This window comes from Oncorhynchus gorbuscha, linkage group LG01 (assembly GCF_021184085.1).
Source record: "Oncorhynchus gorbuscha isolate QuinsamMale2020 ecotype Even-year linkage group LG01, OgorEven_v1.0, whole genome shotgun sequence".
Taxonomy (NCBI): domain Eukaryota; kingdom Metazoa; phylum Chordata; class Actinopteri; order Salmoniformes; family Salmonidae; genus Oncorhynchus; species Oncorhynchus gorbuscha.
The window spans coordinates 5,870,922-5,894,095 of record NC_060173.1 but is presented as its reverse complement, the minus strand read 5'-3'; the positions used below and the strand labels follow the sequence as shown (position 1 = coordinate 5,894,095).

The 23,174-nt window shown below is 42.6% G+C and overlaps 1 protein-coding gene across 1 annotated transcript in view; it reads left to right on the top strand.

The window, feature by feature from the left end:
• Positions 1–23,174, top strand: part of LOC124038772 — a 133,569-nt gene that overhangs the window by 54,350 nt on the left and 56,045 nt on the right. The window contains exons 25-34 of the mRNA XM_046354862.1: positions 4,449–4,678; positions 5,379–5,534; positions 9,090–9,190; positions 9,762–9,810; positions 11,475–11,584; positions 13,362–13,468; positions 15,830–15,885; positions 19,255–19,376; positions 20,615–20,749; positions 22,099–22,195. Of these exons, the coding sequence (XP_046210818.1) occupies positions 4,449–4,678; positions 5,379–5,534; positions 9,090–9,190; positions 9,762–9,810; positions 11,475–11,584; positions 13,362–13,468; positions 15,830–15,885; positions 19,255–19,376; positions 20,615–20,749; positions 22,099–22,195 (1,163 nt within the window). The remainder of the gene's footprint in view (positions 1–4,448; positions 4,679–5,378; positions 5,535–9,089; positions 9,191–9,761; positions 9,811–11,474; positions 11,585–13,361; positions 13,469–15,829; positions 15,886–19,254; positions 19,377–20,614; positions 20,750–22,098; positions 22,196–23,174) is intronic.

Genomic DNA, 23,174 nt, shown 5'->3' with positions numbered 1-23,174 from the left:
GTACCAGTACATATATAGCCTCCACATTGACTCTGTACCGTAATACCCTGTATATAGCCTCCACATTGACTCTGTACCGTAATACCCTGTATATAGCCTCCACATTGACTCTGTACCGTAATACCCTGTATATAGCCTCCACATTGACTCTGTACCGTAATACCCTGTATATAGCCTCCACATTGACTCTGTACCGTAATACCCTGTATATAGCCTCCACATTGACTCTGTACCATAACACCCTGTATATAGCCTCCACATTGACTCTGTACCGTAACACCCTGTATATAGCCTCCACATTGACTCTGTACCGTAACACCCTGTATATAGCCTCCACATTGACTCTGTACCGTAACACCCTGTATATAGCCTCCACATTGACTCTGTACCGTAACACCCTGTATATAGCCTCCACATTGACTCTGTACCGTAATACCCTGTATATAGCCTCCACATTGACTCTGTACCGTAATACCCTGTATATAGCCTCCACATTGACTCTGTACCGTAATACCCTGTATATAGCCTCCACATTGACTCTGTACCGTAATACCCTGTATATAGTCTCCACATTGACTCTGTACCAGTACACCCTGTATATAGCCTCCACATTGACTCTGTACCGTAATACCCTGTATATAGCCTCCACATTGACTCTGTACCAGTACATATATAGCCTCCACATTGACTCTGTACCGTAATACCCTGTATATAGCCTCCACATTGACTCTGTACCGTAATACCCTGTATATAGCCTCCACATTGACTCTGTACCGTAATACCCTGTATATAGCCTCCACATTGACTCTGTACCGTAATACCCTGTATATAGCCGCATTATTGTTATTCTTATTGGTACTTTTTATTATTACTTTTTACTTTAGTCGACATGGTAAATATTTTCTGCACTGTTGGTTAAGTGCTTGTAAGTAAAGCATTTCACTGGAAAGTCTACACTTGTTGTGTTCGGGACATGTGGCAAATAAATGTGGATTTGATGGTGTAGCTATAAGTAGGAACTGTAATGGTGTAGCTTTAAGTAGGAACTGTAATGGTGAGGCTTTAAGTGCGAACTGTAATGGTGTAGCTTTACGTAGGAACTGTAATGGTGTAGCTTTAAGTAGGAACTGTGTAGCAAATAAATGTAATGGTGTAGCTTTGATGGAACTGTAATGGTGTAGCTTTAAGTAGGAACTGTAATGGTGTAGCTTTAAGTAGGAACTGTAATGGTGTAGCTTTAAGTAGGAACTGTAATGGTGTAGCTTTAAGTAGGAACTGTAATGGTGTAGCTTTAAGTAGGAACTGTAATGGTGTAGCTTTAAGTAGGAACTGTAATGGTGTAGCTTTAAGTAGGAACTGTAATGGTGTAGCTTTAAGTAGGAACTGTAATGGTGTAGCTTTAAGTAGGAACTGTAATGGTGTAGCTTTAAGTAGGAACTGTAATGGTGTAGCTTTAAGTAGGAACTGTAATGGTGTAGCTTTAAGTAGGAACTGTAATGGTGTAGCTTTAAGTAGGAACTGTAATGGTGTAGCTTTAAGTAGGAACTGTAATGGTGTAGCGTTAAGTAGGAACTGTAATGGTGTAGCTTTAAGTAGGAACTGTAATGGTGTAGCTTTAAGTAGGAACTGTAATGGTGTAGCTTTAAGTAGGAACTGTAATGGTGTAGCTTTAAGTAGGAACTGTAATGGTGTAGCTTTAAGTAGGAACTGTAATTGTGTACAGTATTTGGCTTTGTTTGACAATGATGCTACTCTTCCCAGATCAGACAACAATCTGGGGTGATGTGCCTTGAATCTGGAAAACTAGACTAACTAGCATAATGATGTTGATGCCGATACTGTGGCACTGCAATAACAATCATGTAAAGCAGGTTGACTTTCAAGCCACTCTCTAGGGCGCTAAGCCTAGATAATAATGACACTATCCTTTCTCTGGGGACATAACCCAAGTTAATAATAATGACATTATCCACTTTTCATTCTCTCTTGATTTTTAACATGGTCGTTAGCAATAGGTTCGCCAGACAATTTCTTTGCAGTGGTCTAACGTCACTACAGACCCTGGTTCGAATCCAGGCTGCGTCACATCCGGACGTTATTGGGAGTCCCATAGGTTGGGCGCACAATTGGCCGAGCGTCGTTCGGGTTTGGCCAGGGGTAGGCCGTCATTGTAAATAAGAATTGGTTCTTAACTGACTTGCTTAGTTAAATAAAGGTTAAATTTGCCCAGAACTAGTTCAATATCTAGCTGTCAGATAAGAACAAGACGACAGCATCCATAAAGTTACAACACCTTTCAGACTGTTTTTTTAGGGGCAACAGTTTTGATTACATTTATAATTCATCGTGCTCATTTTTGTTAAATTAAGAACAAACGATGTGCTACTTTTTTGTAACATTTCTGACAATGCTAACATGTTTTTTAGCCGGATCGCAGAGTTCTAACACTGGTTCTGTTGCCAGTGATAAGGCTGCCAGTCATAAGAAGTGTATATACGAACAAACTTAGGCTCCTGTATATAGCTAGCTATATGGTGATGTTAATCAATAAATGCAAAATCAGATATTTTGATTAGCTAGGTAGCTAATGTTTTCCAAGCTTGTATAAAGTCCAGCAGCTAGCCTCTAGCTAAATAGTCAACACCAGTCAGCTGAAAGCTAGCTTGCTAACGAACAGGCAAATAAAAGGTAGCTAGCCAATTGAATGTCCTTTTATGTTAGCTAGCTAGCTAATGTAACATTATAACAGTGAGATGAGTGCTAACTTTGTCTAGGTAGCTAACCAACAAACAAGGAAAGCTAGCTAGATAGCTATATTTTGCTAAGTCAGGTTTTTTATATAGGGAAGTCAACGTGTAAACTGCTGTAAACCCTGTAATCGGGGGCACAAATATGCACAAATAAGATGGAGAAAGTCCTTGGCTGCTATGATAGCCAGTTAACTAGCTAGGTAAAGTTAGCCAACGTAGGACTGTAACGTTAGCTAAGGCCAGTTCATACACCACAATATATCATACTTTCTTGCACAAAACATAGCTAGTTAACATTAGTTATGTTAAGTTTAAAACCACCAAACATTGGGAAACTGCCAAGCTGCTCATGTTAATTTGCATTACACAGACCAAGCTATGGTAAGATGATTTCAGACAGGAAAAACACTGCAGTTAGCTACACTACATTTCTTTGACTTAAGAAAAACCACAACACAAACCATAGCCAAATAAACAAATTGCTTTATTTTTTATTTAACCTTTAACTAGATTAAGAACAAATTCTTATTTACAATGATAGTCTACCAAAAGGCAAAAGCCCTTCTGCGGGGACAGGGGGCTGGGATTAAAAATATAAATACAATATAAATATGGACAAAACACACATCATGACAAGAGAGACACCATAACACTACATAAAGAGAGACCTAAGATAACAACATAGCAAGGCAGCAACACATGACAACACAGCATGGTAGCAACACCACAGCAACATGGTAGCAGCGCAAAACATTGTACAAACATTGGGCACAGACAACAGCACAAAGGGCAAGAAGGTAGAGACAACAATACATAACACAAAGTAGCCACAACTGTCAGTCAAAGTGTCCATGACTGAGTCTTTGAATGAAGAGATTGAGATAAAACTGTCCATTTTGAGTGTTGTTTTGCAGCTTGTTTCCAGTCGCTAGCTGCAGTGAACTGAAAAGAGGAGCGACCCAGGGATGTGTGGCTTTGGGGACCTTTAACAGAATGTGACTGGCAGAACGGGTGTTGTATGTGGAGGATGAGGGCTGCAATAGGTATCTCAGATAGGGGGGAGTGAGGCCTAAGAGGGTTTAATAAATAAGCATCAACCAGTGGGTCTTGCGACGGGTTTACAGAGATGACCAGTTTACAGAGGAGTATAGAGTGCAGTGATGTGTCCTATAATGAGCATTGGTGGCAAATCTGATGGTCAAATGGTAAAGAACATCTAGCCGCTCGAGAGCACCCTTACCTGCCGATCTATAAATTATGTCTCTGTAATCTAGCATGGGTAGGATGGTCATCTGAATCAGACATAGTTTGGCAGCTGGGGTGAAAGAGGAACGATTACAATAGAGGAAACCAAGACAAGATGTAACTTTAGCCTGCAGCTTTGATATGTGCTGAGAAAAGGACAGTGTACCGTCTAGCCATACTCCCAAGTACTTGTATGATGTGACTACTTCAAGCTCTAAACCCTCAGAGGTAGTAATCACACCTGTGGGGAGAGGGGCATTCTTCTTACCAAACCACATGACCTTTGTTTTGGGGGTGTTCAGAAGAAGGTTAAGGGCAGAGAAAGCTGTCTGTCTGTCTGTCTGTCTGTCTGTCTGTCTGTCTGTCTGTCTGTCTGTCTGTCTGTCTGTCTGTCTGTCTTTCTTGACCTTTCTTGACCTTTTACTGATTATCCTGTATCTGTCTGTCTGTCAGAAGCTGCGAAGGACCACTATGGGGAGGAGTCAGAAGCTGCGACGGACCACTATGGGGAGGAGTCAGAAGCTGTGAAAACCAACTATGGGGAGGAGTCAGAAGCTGTGAAGGACCACTATGGGGAGGAGTCAGAAGCTAGTGCGTACAAGGCAGGAAGGACAGACGAGTCGTTTCTCATTCAGAAACCTGCCATCCGAGCCAAATTAGAGACACGAGCAGATTCGCTTCAGGTACCACAAACACAAGCACACATTAAAAGAAAGGCATGTCAAATCACCCGGCTATTCCAACCAATCGGGACGCTTGGACGCACAGCTGGGCTCCTTCCTTGACAACCTCAAGTTAGCGCATTTACATGCTGATGAACTATTCACATGCTGTTTCCTAACCTATTTATTTCCTATACCATTAAATTAAGACCACGCAAGTGTGTGTGTGTGTGTGTGTGTGTGTGTGTGTGTGTGTGTGTGTGTGTGTGTGTGTGTGTGTGTGTGTGTGTGTGTGTGTGTGTGTGTGTGTGTGTGTGTGTGTGGTGACAAAGCTTACAGTTATGGGCCTCAAAGTTGCGTTCTGACCAGACAACCCTAGAGTTGGTCAATCAGCACATAAGTACATTGCAGGTCAGGGCTCAAAGACCAGCCTCTCATAAGAACTCCAGATAGCCATTTTTTTCCACACCCACCCAATAACCAGAATGACCCTGCACCAATCTTTTTCAATGTCTCACAGTTACGCAGCTTTGAAACATTTGATTGAGGCTAACTATCAAACATTAATGAAGTCACTCTGCTTTGCACCACACTAAATGCTATTTATAACACATTTATTTGAGGTTATTTTAATATGATTATGAGTTTAGTTGAAAAAAAAAGACTCAAGTTGTTGACATAAGTGTTTTATGAAGGTACTGATAAACAGTTATTTCCGTAGGGGACCAACCCTGGGCAGCCGTCCGGTCTGCTGTTCAGAGATGGAAAGAAGCGTATAGATTACATCCTGGTCTATAGGAAGTCCAGTCCTCTGGTGGAAAAGAGAGTCACCTTTGAGAGGAACCTGAGAGCTGAGGGGCTGATGCTGGAGAAAGTGGTAGGGTACATATACTACACTCTAACAGGGGTCAGAGTGACGGCAACAGGCTGGGCTAAAACTTTTTTTGGGGGGTGGGGATTTTAGTTTTGGTTGTACATTTTTTAAAACTAATTATCACTTAGGAATTCAGCTAATAATGAGTTGTATTAAATATTCCTACGAATGTGATCATTTCTCAATGTAATAAAGGTATGAAATTATTGTTATTTTTAAATTGAATCTCTTTTTGGGCTTAGTTGTGGTCAATTTGCAGTGTATAAATTATTATAATTATGTTCCGGCCTTCCGCTCCTGAAAGAAATCGTCCCGCGGCTGAATCTAGTTGCCCCTGGTATATATACTGAACAAAAATATAAACGCAACAACTTCAACGTTTTTTTTTCCAAAGTTACAGTTCTGATAAGAAAATCAGTTAATTGAAATAAATAAGGCCCTAATCTATGGATTTCACATGACTGGGCAGGGGAGCAGCCAAGGGTGTGGCTAGGAGGGCATAGGCCCATCCAATTGGGAGCCAGGCCCAGCCAATCAGAATTAGTTTTTCCCCACAAACGGGCTTCATTACAGACAGAAATACTCCTCAGTTTCATCAGCTGTCCGGGTGGCTGGTCTCAGACGATCCCGTAGGTGAAGAAGCCGGATGTGGAGGTCCTGGGCTGGCGTGGTCACACGTGGTCTGCAGTTAGACGTACTGCCAAATTCTCTATAACGATGTTGGAAGTGGCTTATGGTAGAGAAATGAACATTTAGTCATCTGGAAACAGCTCTGGTGGACATTTCTGCAGTCAGCACCTCAGTTGAACGTTCCCTCAAAACTTGAGACATCTGTGGCGTTGTGTTGTGTGACAAAACTGCACATTTTAGAGTGGCCTTTTATTGTCCCCCAGCACAAGGTGCACCTGTGTAATGAACATGGCTGTTAAAATTGGCTTGTTGATAATCCAACCACCTGACAGGTGTGGCATATCTTGGCCAAGTAGAAATGCTCAGGGATGTAAACACATTTCTGCACAAAATTTGAGAGAAATACACTTTCTGTGCAAATAGGATATTTTATTTCTGCTCATGAAACATGGAACCAACACTTTACATGTTGCGTTTATATGTTTGTTCAGTGTAATATAGACTAGAGGAGCAATGTGAGCTGATGCTGGAGAAAGAGGAAGGCTAGCATACTCTCCTACTGTATACTACAACTACATGAATGTAGTATATACTCTACTACTGTATACTACAACTACATTAATATAGTATATGCTCTCCGACTGTATACTACAACTACATTAATGTAGTATATACTCTACTACTGTATACTACAACTACATTAATATAGTATATGCTCTCCGACTGTATACTACAACTACATGAATGTAGTATATACTCTACTACTGTATACTACAACTACATTAATATAGTATATGCTCTCCGACTGTATACTACAACTACATTAATGTAGTATATACTCTACTACTGTATACTACAACTACATTAATATAGTATATACTCCACTACTGTATACTACATGAATATAATATATACTATACTACAACTACATTAATGTAGTATATACTCTACTACTGTATACTACAACTACATTAATGTAGTATATACTCTACTACTGTATACTACAACTACATTAATATAGTATATGCTCTCCTACTGTATACTACAACTACATTAATATAGTATATACTCTACTACTGTATACTACAACTACAATAATATAGTATATACTCTCCTACTGTATACTACAACTATATTAATATAGTATATACTCCACTACTGTATACTACATGAATATAATATATACTATACTACTGTATACTACAACTACATTAATGTAGTATATACTCTACTACTGTATACTACAACTACATTAATATAGTATATACCCTACTACTGTATACTACAACTACATTAATATAGTATATACTCTCCTACTGTATACTACAACTACATTAATATAGTATATACTCCACTACTGTATACTACATGAATATAATATATACTATACTACTGTATACTACAACTACATTAATGTAGTATATACTCTACTATTGTATACTACAACTACATTAATATAGTATAAACTCCACTACTGTATACTACAACTACATTAATATAGTATATACTCTACTATTGTATACTACAACTACATTAATATAGTATAAACTCCACTACTGTATACTACATGAATATAGTATAATCTCTACTACTGTATACTACATTAATATAGTACATACTCTACTACTGTGTACTACATTAAAATAGTACATACTCTTCCCACATTGCTCCTACAGCTCTATATTAATGACACAGTTTGTATTCGTCTTTGTATTGTTGTTACGGAAACTACAGAGATTTTTTTTTTAGACAATGCCTCGAATTTGTTTTAACAAGTATTATTTTCTAGGCAGGGTAGCCTAGTGGTTAGAGTGGAGGGGCGGCAGGGTAGCCTAGTGGTTAGAGTGGAGGGGCGGCAGGGTAGACTAGTGGTTAGAGTGGAGGGGCGGCAGGGTAGACTAGTGGTTAGAGTGGAGGGGTAGCAGGGTAGACTAGTGGTTAGAGTGGAGTGGAGGGGTGGCAGGGTAGCCTAGTGGTTAGAGTGGAGGGGCGGCAGGGTAGCCTAGTGGTTAGAGTGGAGGGGCGGGGCGGCAGGGTAGACTAGTGGTTAGAGTGGAGGGGTGGCAGGGTAGCCTAGTGGTTAGAGTGGAGGGGTAGCAGGGTAGACTAGTGGTTAGAGTGGAGGGGCGGCAGGGTAACCTAGTGGTTAGAGTGGAGGGGCGGGGCGGCAGGGTAGCCTAGTGGTTAGAGTGGAGGGGCGGCAGGGTAGCCTAGTGGTTAGAGTGGAGGGGCGGCAGGGTAGACTAGTGGTTAGAGTGGAGGGGCGGCAGGGTAGACTAGTGGTTAGAGTGGAGGGGTGGCAGGGTAGCCTAGTAGATAGAGTGGGGGGTGGCAGGGTAGCCTAGTGGTTAGAGTGGAGGGGCGGCAGGTAGCCTAGTGGTTAGAGTGGAGGGGCGGCAGGTAGCCTAGTGGTTAGAGTGGAGGGGTGGCAGGGTAGCCTAGTGGTTAGAGTGGAGGGGCGGCAGGTAGCCTAGTGGTTAGAGTGGAGGGGCGGCAGGGTAGCCTAGTGGTTAGAGTGTTGGACTAGTAACCGGAAGGTTGCAAGTTCAAACCCCCGAGCTGACAAGGTAAAAATCTGTTGTTCTGCCCCTGAACAGGCAGTTAACCCACTGTTCCTAGACCAGTTAACCCTAGGCCGTCATTGAAAATAAGAATTTGTTCTTAACTGACTTACCTGGTTAAATAAAAATGAAATATCCAATTTTCCCATGTTGATTCAACGTCATCACATACCTTTTTTGTTGTTGTTGTTGTTGTTGAAATGACGTGGAAACAACATTGATTCAACCAGGTTTTTTTGCCCAGTGGGGTTGGCACTCGTGATCATATTCTCAAATATTGTCATCATGTCTTTGTCATGACATTCTCAAATATTGTCAGATGCTAGTCTTTGTCACAAGCTAATTTCCAATTTCGTCCCCTCGAAAGTCGTCTCTAACCAACACGGACATCATGTTTGTGAAGGTCCACGTTCCCTGGGACACACTCTGTAAATACGCTGAGCAGATGAATATCAGGATGCCATTCAGGTAGCACTTCCTACGAATTCCCTCCACATAATGCGTTATAGACACATTTATAACGCCTCATGAGTTATACATAATGCATTATAGACACATTTATAACGCCTCATGAGCTATACATAATGCATTATAGACACATGTATAACGCCTCATGAGCTATACATAATGCATTATAAACACATTTATAACGCCTCATGAGCTATATATAATGCATTATAGACACATTTATAACGCCTCATGAGCTATACATAATGCATTATAAACACATTTATAACGCCTCATGAGCTATACATAATGCATTATAGACACATGTATAACGCCTCATGAGCTATACATAATGCATTATAAACACATAACGCCTCATGAGCTATACATAATGCATTATAAACACATTTATAACGCCTCATGAGTTATACATAATGCATTATAATACGTGACATAAGCTCTTAACAACTACTCATAACGACAGCTCGTTCAATAAAGTTTGATAAGCTCTTTGTATGTCTTGATCCGTTGTGGATTCTTCCATCCAACCGACGTCTTCTAATTTATTGCAATTTTTTTTTTTTTTTTTCAGAAAAAAAAGGTACTTTACGGATTGGAAGAGCAAAGTTATAGGCAGGCAAGTGGATTTACGTGAAATCTTATTAGGTTCGGGCACCGTGTGATGCCGAGCTTGACTGTCTGAGCACTGCAGAGCACTTTCTAATGAAATACCAGATCCGGAGCATTCAACACCGTGACGATGCCGAGCCCGTGGTCGAGTCGCAGTAACACAGCTGGAGCCGTTGACGTCACCGTGACGATGCCGAGCCCGTGGTCGAGTCGCAGTAACACAGCTGGAGCCGTTGACGTCACCGTGACGATGCCGAGCCCGTGGTCGAGTCGCAGTAACACAGCTGGAGCCGTTGACGTCACCGTGACGATGCCGAGCCCGTGGTCGAGTCGCAGTAACACAGCGCGGCCCTGTTGACGTCACCGTGACGACGCCGAGCCCGTGGTCGAGTCGCAGTAACACAGCGTGGCCCTGTTGACGTCACCGTGACGATGCCGAGCCCGTGGTCGAGTCGCAGTAACACAGCTGGAGCCTGTTGACGTCACCGTGACGACGCCGAGCCCGTGGTCGAGTCGCAGTAACACAGCGCGGCCCTGTTGACGTCACCGTGACACAGCTGGAGCCGTTGACGTCACCGTGACGATGCCGAGCCCGTGGTCGAGTCGCAGTAACACAGCGCGGCCCTGTTGATGTCACCGTGACGACGCCGAGCCCGTGGTCGAGTCGCAGTAACACAGCTCGGCCCTGTTGACGTCACCGTGACGACGCCGAGCCCGTGGTCGAGTCGCAGTAACACAGCGTGGCCCTGTTGACGTCACCGTGACGACGCCGAGCCCGTGGTCGAGTCGCAGTAACACAGCGTGGCCCTGTTGACGTCACCGTGACGACGCCGGGCCCGTGGTCGAGTCGCAGTAACACAGCGCGGCCCTGTTGACGTCACCGTGACGACGCCGAGCCCGTGGTCGAGTCGCAGTAACACAGCGCGGCCCTGTTGACGTCACCGTGAGCTGTAGCTGTTATTTTTATTTTGTAGAATGGCGAGATAGAACAGTGGCAATGTACAGAAAGAGATATTATATATATTTATATATTCACTTTCTATGTTGTCTACCTCACTTGCTTTGGCAATGTTAACACATGTTTCCCATGCCAATAAAGCCCTTGAATTGAATTGAATTGATAGAGGTAGAAAGACTCAGACGAGAAGGCAGGGAAGTTTGGTCTGGAGTCCAGAGACCCACTGCTACACTGGTTGTTATATTAAGATGCAAAATGGGCCGTCGGGAGTTAAGTCGAGGAGGGTAAACCGTGATTTGATCACAGAGGGTGAATAGGTCAAACTGTCATTGAGCTCTACCCCAGAGGAATTCCATGCACGATTTAATGAATTAGTTCAGGATTAGTTTATCCTGCTAATTAAAAATGTTATGTTGTGTATACGAATGTGAGATATTAAACTGTTTTAAGCCCAACATTATGTCACCCTGTATCACTAAAGAGTGTCTGCTGAAAAGTACACAAGACATAATGATGCAGTCTTCTATTGAGTGTTTGACTGTGAAAATGCAAAATGTGATTTTAATTATTATCATTGATCAAATAAAACAATATCTGGTATAATCCTGGTAAATTAAAACCCTGTGTGCTTCTGTTACTAGGCTAATCCTGTTTAATTAATCTGTTTTTCTCTGCCCTCTCTCTCCCTGAAGCCGGTTTCATCTGAGGTGTCTTCAGATAAAGAGTTGGTTACCCAGCAACCCCATGAAGCTGGACAAAGAGGCCCTACCTGACCTAGAGGAGACAGACTGCTATACAGCCCCCTTCAGCAGGGCACGCATGCACCAGTAGGTTCTATACCTAACCCTAACATCAACCCCCTTACCCTAACCCTTACCTCAACCCCCTAACCCTAACCCTTACCTCAACCTCAAAACCCTAACCCTTACCTCAACCCACTAACCCTTACCTCAACCCCCTAACCCTTACCTCAACCCCCTTACCCTAACCCTTACCTCAACCCCCTAACCCTTACCTCAACCCCCGAACCCTAACCCTTACCTCAACCTCAAAACCCTAACCCTTACCTCAACCCCCGATCCCTAACTCTTACCTCAACCCCTAACCCTTAATTCAACCCCCTAACCCTAACGCTTACCTCAACCCCTAACCCTTACCTCAACTCCCTAACCCTTACCTCAACCCCCTAACCCTTACCTCAACCTCAAAACCCTAACCCTTACCTCAACCCCCTAACCCTTACCTCAACCCCTAACCCTTACCTCAACCCCCTCAACCCAACCCCTAACCCTTACCTCAACCCCCTAACCGTTACCTCAACCCCCTAACCCCAGTCACTCTAACACTAACAGTCAATCTGACACAAACAGCTTGTGAGATAGACTGGCTCATGTGTGTTTATTACAGGCTACACTGGAGGAGGAAGAGATGTTAAGTTATCTTTAGACAGTGTCGGCAGTGTCCTGTCTCTGTTATGATAATCTCCCTTGCTAGCATCTCAATCCTCCCGTCACTTGTAAAATAGACGAGCTTGTATGAAATGTTATCTGTTTGTGTGAATTAGAGGCAATAGAGGAGGAAATGATGATAGAAGGACTGCAAATAAAGATGCTCTGGTCCAGCTCATAATGGCAGCTGCCGTCTCTATGACAACACTCTCTTTACTTTCTCTATGACAACTTCCCCTTTCTTTCCTGTCTCTATGACAACTCCCCCTTTCTTTACCATCTCTATGACAACTCCCCCTTTCTTTCCTGTCTTTTTGACAACTCCCCCTTTCTTTTCTGTCTCTGACAACTCCCCCTTTCTTTACGGTCTCTATGACAACTCCCCCTTTCTTTACGGTCGCTATGACAACTCCCCCTTTCTTTCCGGTCTCTATGACAATTCCCCCTTTCTTTACAGTCTCTATGACAACTCCCCCTTTCATTACGGTCTCTATGACAACTCCCCCTTTCTTTACGGTCTCTATGACAACTCCCCCTTTCTTTACGGTCTCTATGACAACTCCCCCTTTCTTTATAGTCTCTGACAACTCCCCCTTTCTTTACAGTCTCTATGACAACTCCCCCTTTCTCCGGTCTCTATGACAACTCCCCCTTTCTTTTTGGTCTCTGACAACTCCCCCTTTCTTTTTGGTCTCTGACAACTCCCCCTTTCTTTACAGTCTCTATGACAACTCCCCCTTTCTTTACGGTCTCTATGACAACTCCCCCTTTCTTTACGGTCTCTATGACAACTCCCCCTTTCTTTTCAGTCTCTGACAACTCGAGGCGAGGAGAGGGACGGAAGCTATACTGTGTGACATGTGGGGTCCCAGGTTCGAGGCGAGGGACGGAAGCTATACTGTGTGACGTGGGGTCCCAGGTTCGAGGCGAGGGACGGAAGCTATATTGTGTGACATGTGGGGTCCCAGGTTCGAGGCGAGGAGAGGGACGGAAGCTATATTGTGTGACATGTGGGGTCCCAGGTTCGAGGCGAGGAGAGGGAGGGAGTGACTGAGTGTCTGAAGAGTGACTGTTGTGGTTCTCTCTTCAGTTATATGGATGATTGACCATATCATAATAATGCTGACCTTTTGTTGGTTTGACTCTCCTCTCTCAGTTTTACCATCAACAACAGACAGACGTTCTTCTCCAACTCCACCAGAAGCAGAATAGTCCACCATGTTCTCCAACGCACCAAGTATGAGGACGGGAAGTCTAAGATGGGTACGGATCTACGCTATCTATATCTATCTACGGATCTACGCTATCTATATCTATCTATCTACGGAGCTACGCTATCTATATCTATCTATCTACGGAGCTACGCTATCTATATCTATCTATCTACGGAGCTACGCTATCTATATCTATCTATCTACGGAGCTACGCTATCTATATCTATCTATCTACGGAGCTACGCTATCTATATCTATCTATCTACGGAGCTACGCTATCTATATCTATCTATCTACGGAGCTACGCTATCTATCTATCTATCTATCTATCGGAGCTACGCTATATCTATCTATCTATCTATCTACGGAGCTACGCTATCTATCTATCTATCTACGGAGCTACGCTATATCTATCTATCTATCTATCTACGGAGCTACGCTATCTATCTATCTATCTACGGAGCTACGCTATCTATCTATCTATCTACAGTGCTTTTGGGAAACTATTCAGGCCCCTTGTCTTTTTCCACATTTTTATTACGTTACAGCCTTATTCTAAAATGGATTTAATCATTTTTTTCCCCCTTTTCAATCTACACACAATACCCCATAATGACAAAGAAAAACATTTATTTTGAATAATCAACTTAAATATAACTTTTACATAAGTATTCAGACCCTTTACTCTGTACTTTGTTGAACCACCTTTTCCAGCGATTACAGCATTGATTCTTCTTGGGTATGACGCTACAAGCTTGGCACAGCTGTATTTGGGGAGTTTCTCAAGCTCTGTCAGGTTGGATGGGGAGCGTCGCTGCACAGCTATTTGTAGGTCTTTCCAGAGATGTTCGATCTTGTTCGAGTCTACACTCTGGCTGGGCCACTCAAGGACATTAATTGAGGACGCGGCTAGGGATGCGATTTGGGCCGGCAGACTTGCGAGAGCCCACAGTCCATGGTAGCGGATTAGCAGTGGATCTGAATGAATCTGACATGATGTCCCAAACAAGATTTAATTAAGACTAATACCGAGACATTCCTGAATAACCTCCCACACTGCAAACAACATAAGAGGCACCTGTTCATCCCAATCTTTCTCAAACTCAAAGGTGTGAACTCTTAACATAAACTTGATAATCTCTAAAGATCAGGGCGGGGTTCAGCCTTATTCTAAAATGGATTAAACAATTAGAAAAACATGTTTTTTTTCTTTGTCATTATGGGATTTATTATGTTTGTAGATTAATGAGGGAGATTTTTTTTGGGGGGGGGGAGTTAAGGGGTCTGAATACTTTCCAAATGCATTGTATAAACCGAAAGGTTGCTAGATCGAATCACCGAGTTGGCAAGGTAAACATCTGTCGTTCTTCCCCTGAACAAGGCAGTTAACCCACTGTTCCTAGGCCGTCATTGTAAATAAGAATTTGTTCTTAACTGACTGATAAAGGTTAAATAAATAAATATAAGTAAACCTGGAATTACCCCACAACTGTTGAATAACTGTAGCAGTATATGTAGCTTTGCCTTGATTGTGGGGCGGGGCTAATGCCATCGAACATAACTAGCTCACCATTGACCTTCTCTGTGTCGTGGAAATTTCCTGTATCACCAAATCATGAGAGAGCATTCCACACACAAGTCAGAGTTATCATAAAGTCCATCTTTAATTATATGAGCTTCAGCATAGCCCTGTGACTCTGATCAATTCAGTGTCTATAAATGAAATCTCTGAGAGTCCTCACATAATGGCAACTGAGATCCTTTATAGCAAAGACACACATAGCCAGACAGCATTAGCTATAAATGATCATTCAGTTTGGTCTCCTAAAGTTCTTATCTTGGTACCACTTAAGACCCAAACATTACCTCATCCAATGGCATATATCAATTGTCATTTCTAGACACTCCCATCAAAAATACAACCCCTCCTGGACAAGCTCACGGAGAGGAGTGACTGTCACACAGACATTGTGGAGCCACCTAACTGGTTCCCCATTAATCACACCATCCCTTCACATGGTTTAGGAATAGTTACAGACACATTCCCATAAGAAGACAAGCCTGACCTCTCCCCTCTCTGGGCCCAAGTTACTTTCCCCACATAAGCATACTTATGAAAATTAATAAAACATCTTATTTATCAATGTTACTTAAATAATTCTGATTCTGCCACAACATCTGTTTATATAATGCAATGTAATAATCATTATTAGAACTGTGGTAGCTTTAGACAAGAGGCCACCACTGAGGATTCTGTCTAAATTATGATTGGGGTCTAGCAATGTATTTTGATTCTTGGGAAGGGAAACGAGAATGAGTTTTGAATTATAACATATTTCCGGTCCACTATGATTCTTTTTGGCAGGACGATAATAAGTGTTTTTCTCTTCTATTTTCTCTTCTATTGTAGGCATCAACAGGTTATTGGGCAATGGGACATATGAGGCGGCATTTCCTCCACACGAGGTACGAACGTCATTATAATGATATTAAAAATCACATTTTGATTTGTCACATGCGCTGAATACAACAGGTGTAGACATTACCGTGAAATGTTTACTTTACAAGCCCTTTAAACCCCGTAACCAACCATTCAGTTTTAAGAAAAATAAGAGTTAAGAAAAAATTTTTACTAAATAAACTAAAGTAAAAAATAAAAGAGCAACAATAAAATAACAATAACAAGGCAATATACAGGAGGTACCGAGTCAATGTGGAGGCTATATACAGGAGGTACCGGTACCGAGTCAATGTGGAGGCTATATACAGGAGGTACCGGTACCGAGTCAATGTGGAGGCTATATACAGGAGGTACCGGTACCGTGTCAATGTGGAGACTATATACAGGAGGTACCGGTACAGAGTCAATGTGGAGGCTATATACAGGAGGTACCGGTACCGAGTCAATGTGGAGGCTATATACAGGAGGTACCGGTACCGAGTCAATGTGGAGGCTATATACAGGAGGTACCGGTACCGAGTCAATGTGGAGGCTATATACAGGAGGTACCGGTACCGAGTCAATGTGGAGGCTATATACAGGGGGTACCGGTACAGAGTCAATGTGGAGGCTATATACAGGAGGTACCGGTACCGGTACCGAGTCAATGTGCGGGGGTTCAGGTTAGTCGAGGTAATTTGTCATATGTACAGTACATTTACATTTACATTTAAGTCATTTAGCAGACGCTCTTATCCAGAGCGACTTACCAGTCAAACGTTTTAGAACACCTGCTCATTCAAGGGTTTATCTTTATTTTTACTGTTTTCTACATTGTAGACTAATAGTGAAAACATCAAAACCATGAAATAACATATATGGAATCATGTAGTAACCAAAAAAGTGTTAAACAAATCAACATATATTTTATATTTGAGATTCTTCTGAGTAGCCAGCCTTTGCCGTGATGACTGCTTTGCACACTCTTAGAATTCTCTTAACCAGCTTCACCTGGAAAATGATTTCACAAGAGCCTTATTTCACATGATATACCTAAATACTTACAACCACATAGGCTTTAGGTTATTTAATTAACCTACATGTTATTTCAAGTTATCTGTTTGGAGCGCAATAACACATTGTTAAAAAATATGACTGACTTGCATATAAATGGATCAATTAAAGGCATCTAGTGCCTATGTTAACTTAGATTTTTTTAAACAATGTGTTATTGCACTCCAAAGGGATAACTTGAAGGTTAATTAAATAATCTAAATAAAAGAACACCCTCCCGGGTGGCGCAGTGGTTAAGGGCGCTGTACTGCAGCGCCAGCTGTGCCATCAAAGTCCCTGGGTTTGCGCCCAGGCTCTGTCGTAACTGGCCGCGCCCGGGAGGTCCGTGGGGCGACGCACAATTGGCCTTGCGTCGCCCAGGTTAGGGAGGGCTTGGTCGGTAGGGGTGTCCTTGTCTCATCGCGCACCAGCGACTCCTGTGGCGTGCTACGCTAACCAAGGTGGCCAGGTGCACGGTGTTTCCTCCGACACATTGGTGAGGCTGGCTTCCGGGTTGGATGCGCTCTGTGTTAAGAAGCAGTGCGGCTTGGTTGGGTTGTGTATCGGAGGACGCATGACTTTCAACCTTCGTCTCTCCTGAGCCGTACGGGAGTTGTAGCGATGAGACAAGATAGTAGCTACTAAAAACAATTGGATACCATGAAATGGGGGAGAAAAAGGGGTAAAAAAATTAAAAAATATATATATAAAAAAATGATAGACCTTTCAAATGTTTTATGCAACAGTATCGCTTTTTGAAAAAGAAAACTACTTTGAACAACCATCAGAATTTGGTCAAACGCCAACATATTAGCAAATAATTATAATTAAGAATTCAAAATGAAGGCAAAGTGATCGTGTTAAAATGTTTTTACCATTACAACATTTGACAGTCACTGTGTTATCTGAAGCGCAATCGATGAGCGTCTTTACAATTTTTCCTTTGCGGTACCTCAAACTGTCGTGATTACCAGCTGAGATTGAACTTTTACGAGTTGATTTTACTCATGGCTCAAACTTTGTCGTAACATCATCCTAAAATCTACTCTGAGCTGGGATTTTTGTTGTTGCCTTAAAACATGTTTTAACAGGATTCCTTTCTAATGATGGACTTTTTCTGAGATGCGTTGTGGATACGGGCCCAGTTTCCCCAATTAGAACCTTCGTAGGAGCATTGTTAAATCTCTGAGCTGTTTCCCAAAACCTTCATTACTAAAATTGCGCTTGAAAATACTCCTAATTTACAGACTGCCTCAGCCCACTTTTAGAACAGCTAAGTGTGTCGTAAAATATATTTTTCCCTCCTAACCCGGGACTTTATACACAGAAGATCTCCGCTAAAATGTTTATCCGTCTCTCTGTGACCGACCGATACGTGGTTGAATACGTCCTTTGCAATTATCACAAACAAGCGAAGGATAAAAAAGAGACAGAGGCGACTGCATTAAAAGATAAATAGCCTCACCCACAGTATAGGCTATACGCCTAATATATTTCAATGATATTGAAATCAATTTAATTTTCATTCAATTGAGTTTTATTTGGCTACTGTCTTGTAATTTTTTGTCTCAGGTTATGTAGCCTAACCGGTGATCATTAGCCGCCTCAATATTTGCATAATCCTTTCTTTCGACAAATTCCTCAATTTAGTGAACATTCTAAATTGCACTTAGCGAACATTCTATTAGCCAACATTCTAAGCTGCATTTAGCGAACATTCTAAATTGCACTTAGCGAACATTCTAAATTGCACTTAGCGAACATTCTAAATTGCACTTAGCGAACATTCTATTAGCCAACATTCTAAGCTGCACTTAGCGAACATTCTCTCTGCGTGGTGTTTTTGGAAACACATGATATCTTCTGCCGTTGCGTCGTTAAAATACTCGTAAGCCTAAATTCCATCGCTATACAGTACATGAGTGTTACTAACCGTATGGGGCTGTTGTATTTGGCATAGTTAGCAGGATTTGATTTTTCAACACCACCTGTTACATAAGGTTCTGTGTCTCTGTTTCAGGGTGGATACAAAACTAGTCTGTCACTACAGATGTAGGATCTTAATTTGATCACCCTGTTCCAGGAGAACTTTCCTGCTCAGAAGGAAATGTAAACTTGTAGTGTATTTGAGGTTTAAAAAGGCTTAATTATAATCCACAAAATTCACATATCCCGTTGCTGGGGGGATTATATTCCTGCTGTAGCAAACTGGCTCAAATTAAAATCCTACATCTGAATACACCTGTTAATTCTCTGGATACCAAAGTGGATAGAGTAGTGGGACTAGACCAGTGACCACCTGTCTTCCACTAATGTTCATTCTCTATGTCCTTGTGTTCCAGGGTGGCTATAGGAGCCGACACCCTATTAATACCCACGGTGCCCAGAACCACAGACACCTGCTGTACGAGAGGTGGGCTCGCTGGGGCATGTGGTACAAGTACCAACCTCTCGACCTTATCAGGTAGGTGTGTATGTGGTGGTCTGCATGTGTGGCGTGGCGGTACACTCTTAGAAAAAAAAGGTGCTATCTAGAATTGAAAAGGGTTCTTCGGTTGTCACAATAGGAGAACCATTTGAAGAACCCATTTTGGTTCCAGGTAGAACCCTTTCCACAGAGGGTTCTACATGTAGCCAAAAAGAGTGGGAACAGCCAAAGAACAATTTGTGTGTGTGTGTGTGTGTGTGTGTGTGTGTGTGTGTGTGTGTGTGTGTGTGTGTGTGTGTGTGTGTGTGTGTGTGTGTGTGTGTGTGTGTGTGTGTGTGTGTGTGTGTGTGTGTGTGTGTGTGTGCGTGCGTGCAATTTGTGAGAAAGAACCTCCACAGGGGAACTCAAGCAAAGTTCCCTTCTCAGGAGTCCTATCTAAATTAAATACAGCAGACCATTGCTAGGTCTGAGCCGGTCCAATGTACCAGTTGACCCATAGCTAGGTCTGAGCCGGTCCAATGTACCAGTTGACCCATAGCTAGGTCTGAGCCGGTCCAATGTACCAGTTGACCCATAGCTAGGTCTGAGCCGGTCAACCCCAGTCGGGAGGTTTTTGACACTGGGCCTATATCTTGTGCACTGGGCTCCGTTCTCTGTATGAAACACAACTTGGCTTCGTTCCTCTGTATGAAACACAACTGGGCTTCGTTCCTCTGTATGAAACACACAAGTGAAACACAACTAGGTTTGAAATGGATTCCAATTTTAATTCAACCCCATGCAGCTCGCTACCTGTGATGTTTTTCCTAATCTATTAAGTTTGTTGGACTCCTGATGAAGGGCTATTGGCAAAATGTTGTGATGAGATGCAGTAAAATTGTCAGTTGTGCATCAAAGATCACGTCTGTGATCTTGTTTCTTCACTTTTTATAGTTTTTTCATTCGTCCATCTACCTGGAAACATGATAGGTGTGCTAAATATACCTGTACTCATTCATATTAACGGAGTTGCTTCCTTTCAGGCAAATACAACTGGGTCTGAATGGCTCCAATTGAGTCAATGCATGTCGGGAGTTTTACTAATCTATTCTCTCTATTGGATTTTTCATGCACTACGGGCTTTACTTTAGGGAGAAGGTCGGCCTGTACCTTGCCTGGTTGGTTACAAAGAACTTGTTCCTGCCAGGTGAATACAGCCGGGTTGGATTTTAAGGTCAAACCCAACCACCCCAACTTTTTCTAATCTATCTTGTTCATTGGACTTTCCTCTCCAGGCGTTACTTTGGGGAGAAGATTGGGCTTTACTTTGCCTGGTTGGGCTGGTACACTGGCATGCTGATCCCTGCAGCTCTGGTGGGTCTCTTCGTCTTCCTCTACGGACTCCTTACTATGGACACTAGTCAAGTCAGGTCAGTCAGGACACATCAGGGGTTAAACTGGGCCGGGTCCCGCCGGATCCGATACGTGACACCAATTATCCAATGCACGCCCAGTCGTTGTAGCACAGGGAGAGAAGTATGCACGCCCGGTCGTTGTAGCACAGGGAGAGAAGTATGCGCGCCCAGTCGTTGTAGCCCAGGGAGAGAAGTATGCACGCCCAGTCGTTGTAGCACAGGGAGAGAAGTATGCACGCCCAGTCGTTGTAGCACAGGGAGAGAAGTATGCACGCCCAGTCGTTGTAGCACAGGGAGAGAAGTATGCACGCCCAGTCGTTGTAGCCTACAACATCCTTAATGCAGTCGTGGGAAAACATAGCTTTTGAAAGCAGTTTTGAAGGTCACTGTTAAGAGGAAGATCTCTGACCTTTCTGTTGTTACTAGGCTGTACTTATTTGTCAAACTCAACCATTTAAGAACCCGTTTTTTTTTTAGCAGCGTCAATGGCGTTAAAATGCACGGGGTCCGGTGTGACGTCCTACAGTATATTCACAGGACATGATCCTTGGTTAGCTGAGTGCCATTCAAGTTGCTAACTAGCAACAAGATAGCCCAATTGTTTACATTATATCATGTGCACTCTAGCTAACGATTAGCCCAATTATTTACACTAGAGAGTTTTCGCTCTAGCTAACGATTAGCCCAATTATTTACACTAGAGAGTTTGCGCTCTAGCTAACGATTAGCCCAATTATTTACACTAGAGAGTTTGCGCTCTAGCTAACGATTAGCCCAATTATTTACACTAGAGAGTTTGCGCTCTAGCTAACGATTAGCCCAATTATTTACACTAGAGAGTTTGCGCTCTAGCTAACGATTAGCCCAATTATTTACACTAGAGTTTGCGATCTAGCTAACGATTAGCCCAATTATTTACACTAGAGAGTTTGCGCTCTAGCTAACGATTAGCCCAATTATTTACACTAGAGAGTTTGCGATCTAGCTAACGATTAGCCCAATGGGTACATGCAGATGGGCAACCCTCAGACTATTTATTTATAGCCACTATGCTGCATCTGATGGGGTACATCAGGTGATGATGCTTATTGCTAAGTAACACACCTGACTGATAATATGGACCAATATGTCATTTCTGGAAGGGGGAAATTATATTTTAGATGGCGGCTTCATTTGATTTTCATTTATTCTGTAGAATGTCCTTTTTAAAAATAAAAAAAAAGTGACCAGAACAGTCATTCTCCCCCATTAAATTGTAGGTCCATCTGCAACTCCACCCACTCCGCCCTTCTGTTGGGGTTTTTCATGTCCTTTTTAAGTGTTTTAAAGACATGAATATCTGTCTGTCTATTTTGTCCCATCAGTAAAGAGATCTGTGAGGCCAACACAACAATCATGTGTCCCATGTGTGAGCAGAACTGCAAACCCTGGAAACTCAGTGACAGCTGTGTCTATGCTAAGGTCAGTAATACAACCATGAAGCTATTCTATTATGTTATCCATCTTGGTAGCTCAGTGACAGCTGTGTCTATGCTAAGGTCAGTAATACAACCATGAAGCTATTCTATTCTGTTATCCACCTTGGTAGCTCTCATACTGTAGTAAACAGAAGTAATATTACTGTTAGCTAGTACTGTAGTAAACATAATTAATATTACTGTTAGCTAGTACTGTAGTAAACAGAAGTGATATTACTGTTAGCTAGTACTGTTAATGTCCATGAGGATCCCACTATTGTTGGGGCCTGTTACATTTAAATTCCAGTCCATTCAGGAAATTCAAATTCTCTTTAATGCTTTTCAGTAGCTAGGTTTCCATCCAATTGGCAACAGATGTGAATATTCTAGAATCCGCAACTAAGAAATATGCACATATTTCCCACCAGTGGTGTGTTTCCACCAAACAGACTTGTTCCACTGTTCCACCAAACAGACTTGTTCCACTGTTCCACCAAACAGACTTGTTCCACTGTTCCACCAAACAGACTTGTTCCACCAAACAGACTTGTTCCACTGTTCCACCAAACAGACTTGTTCCACCAAACAGACTTGTTCCACTGTTCCACCAAACAGACTTGTTCCACCAAACAGACTGGCCTCTCTATGCTGACCAACTCAGTGGCCTTGTGGTTAGAGCGTCCACGCTGAGATTGGAGTTCGATCCCTGGCCGAGTCACACAGAAGACTGTTGTCCTGTCCAGGGGGGATTTACTTTATCTTGGTCAGGTCGCAGGGGGAGTAAATGAGAACTTGTTCCTCAACTGGGATTACTGGTTAAATAATCCAGGTGAAATGAAAAAATGAGACCCAATGTCCTGTCCAGGGGGATTTCTGAGACATATAGACTGGTGTCCTATCCAGGGGGGTGTGTACTGAGGAGATAGACTAGTGTCCTGTCCAGGGGGGATTGTACTGAGGAGATATAGACTAGTGTCCTGTCC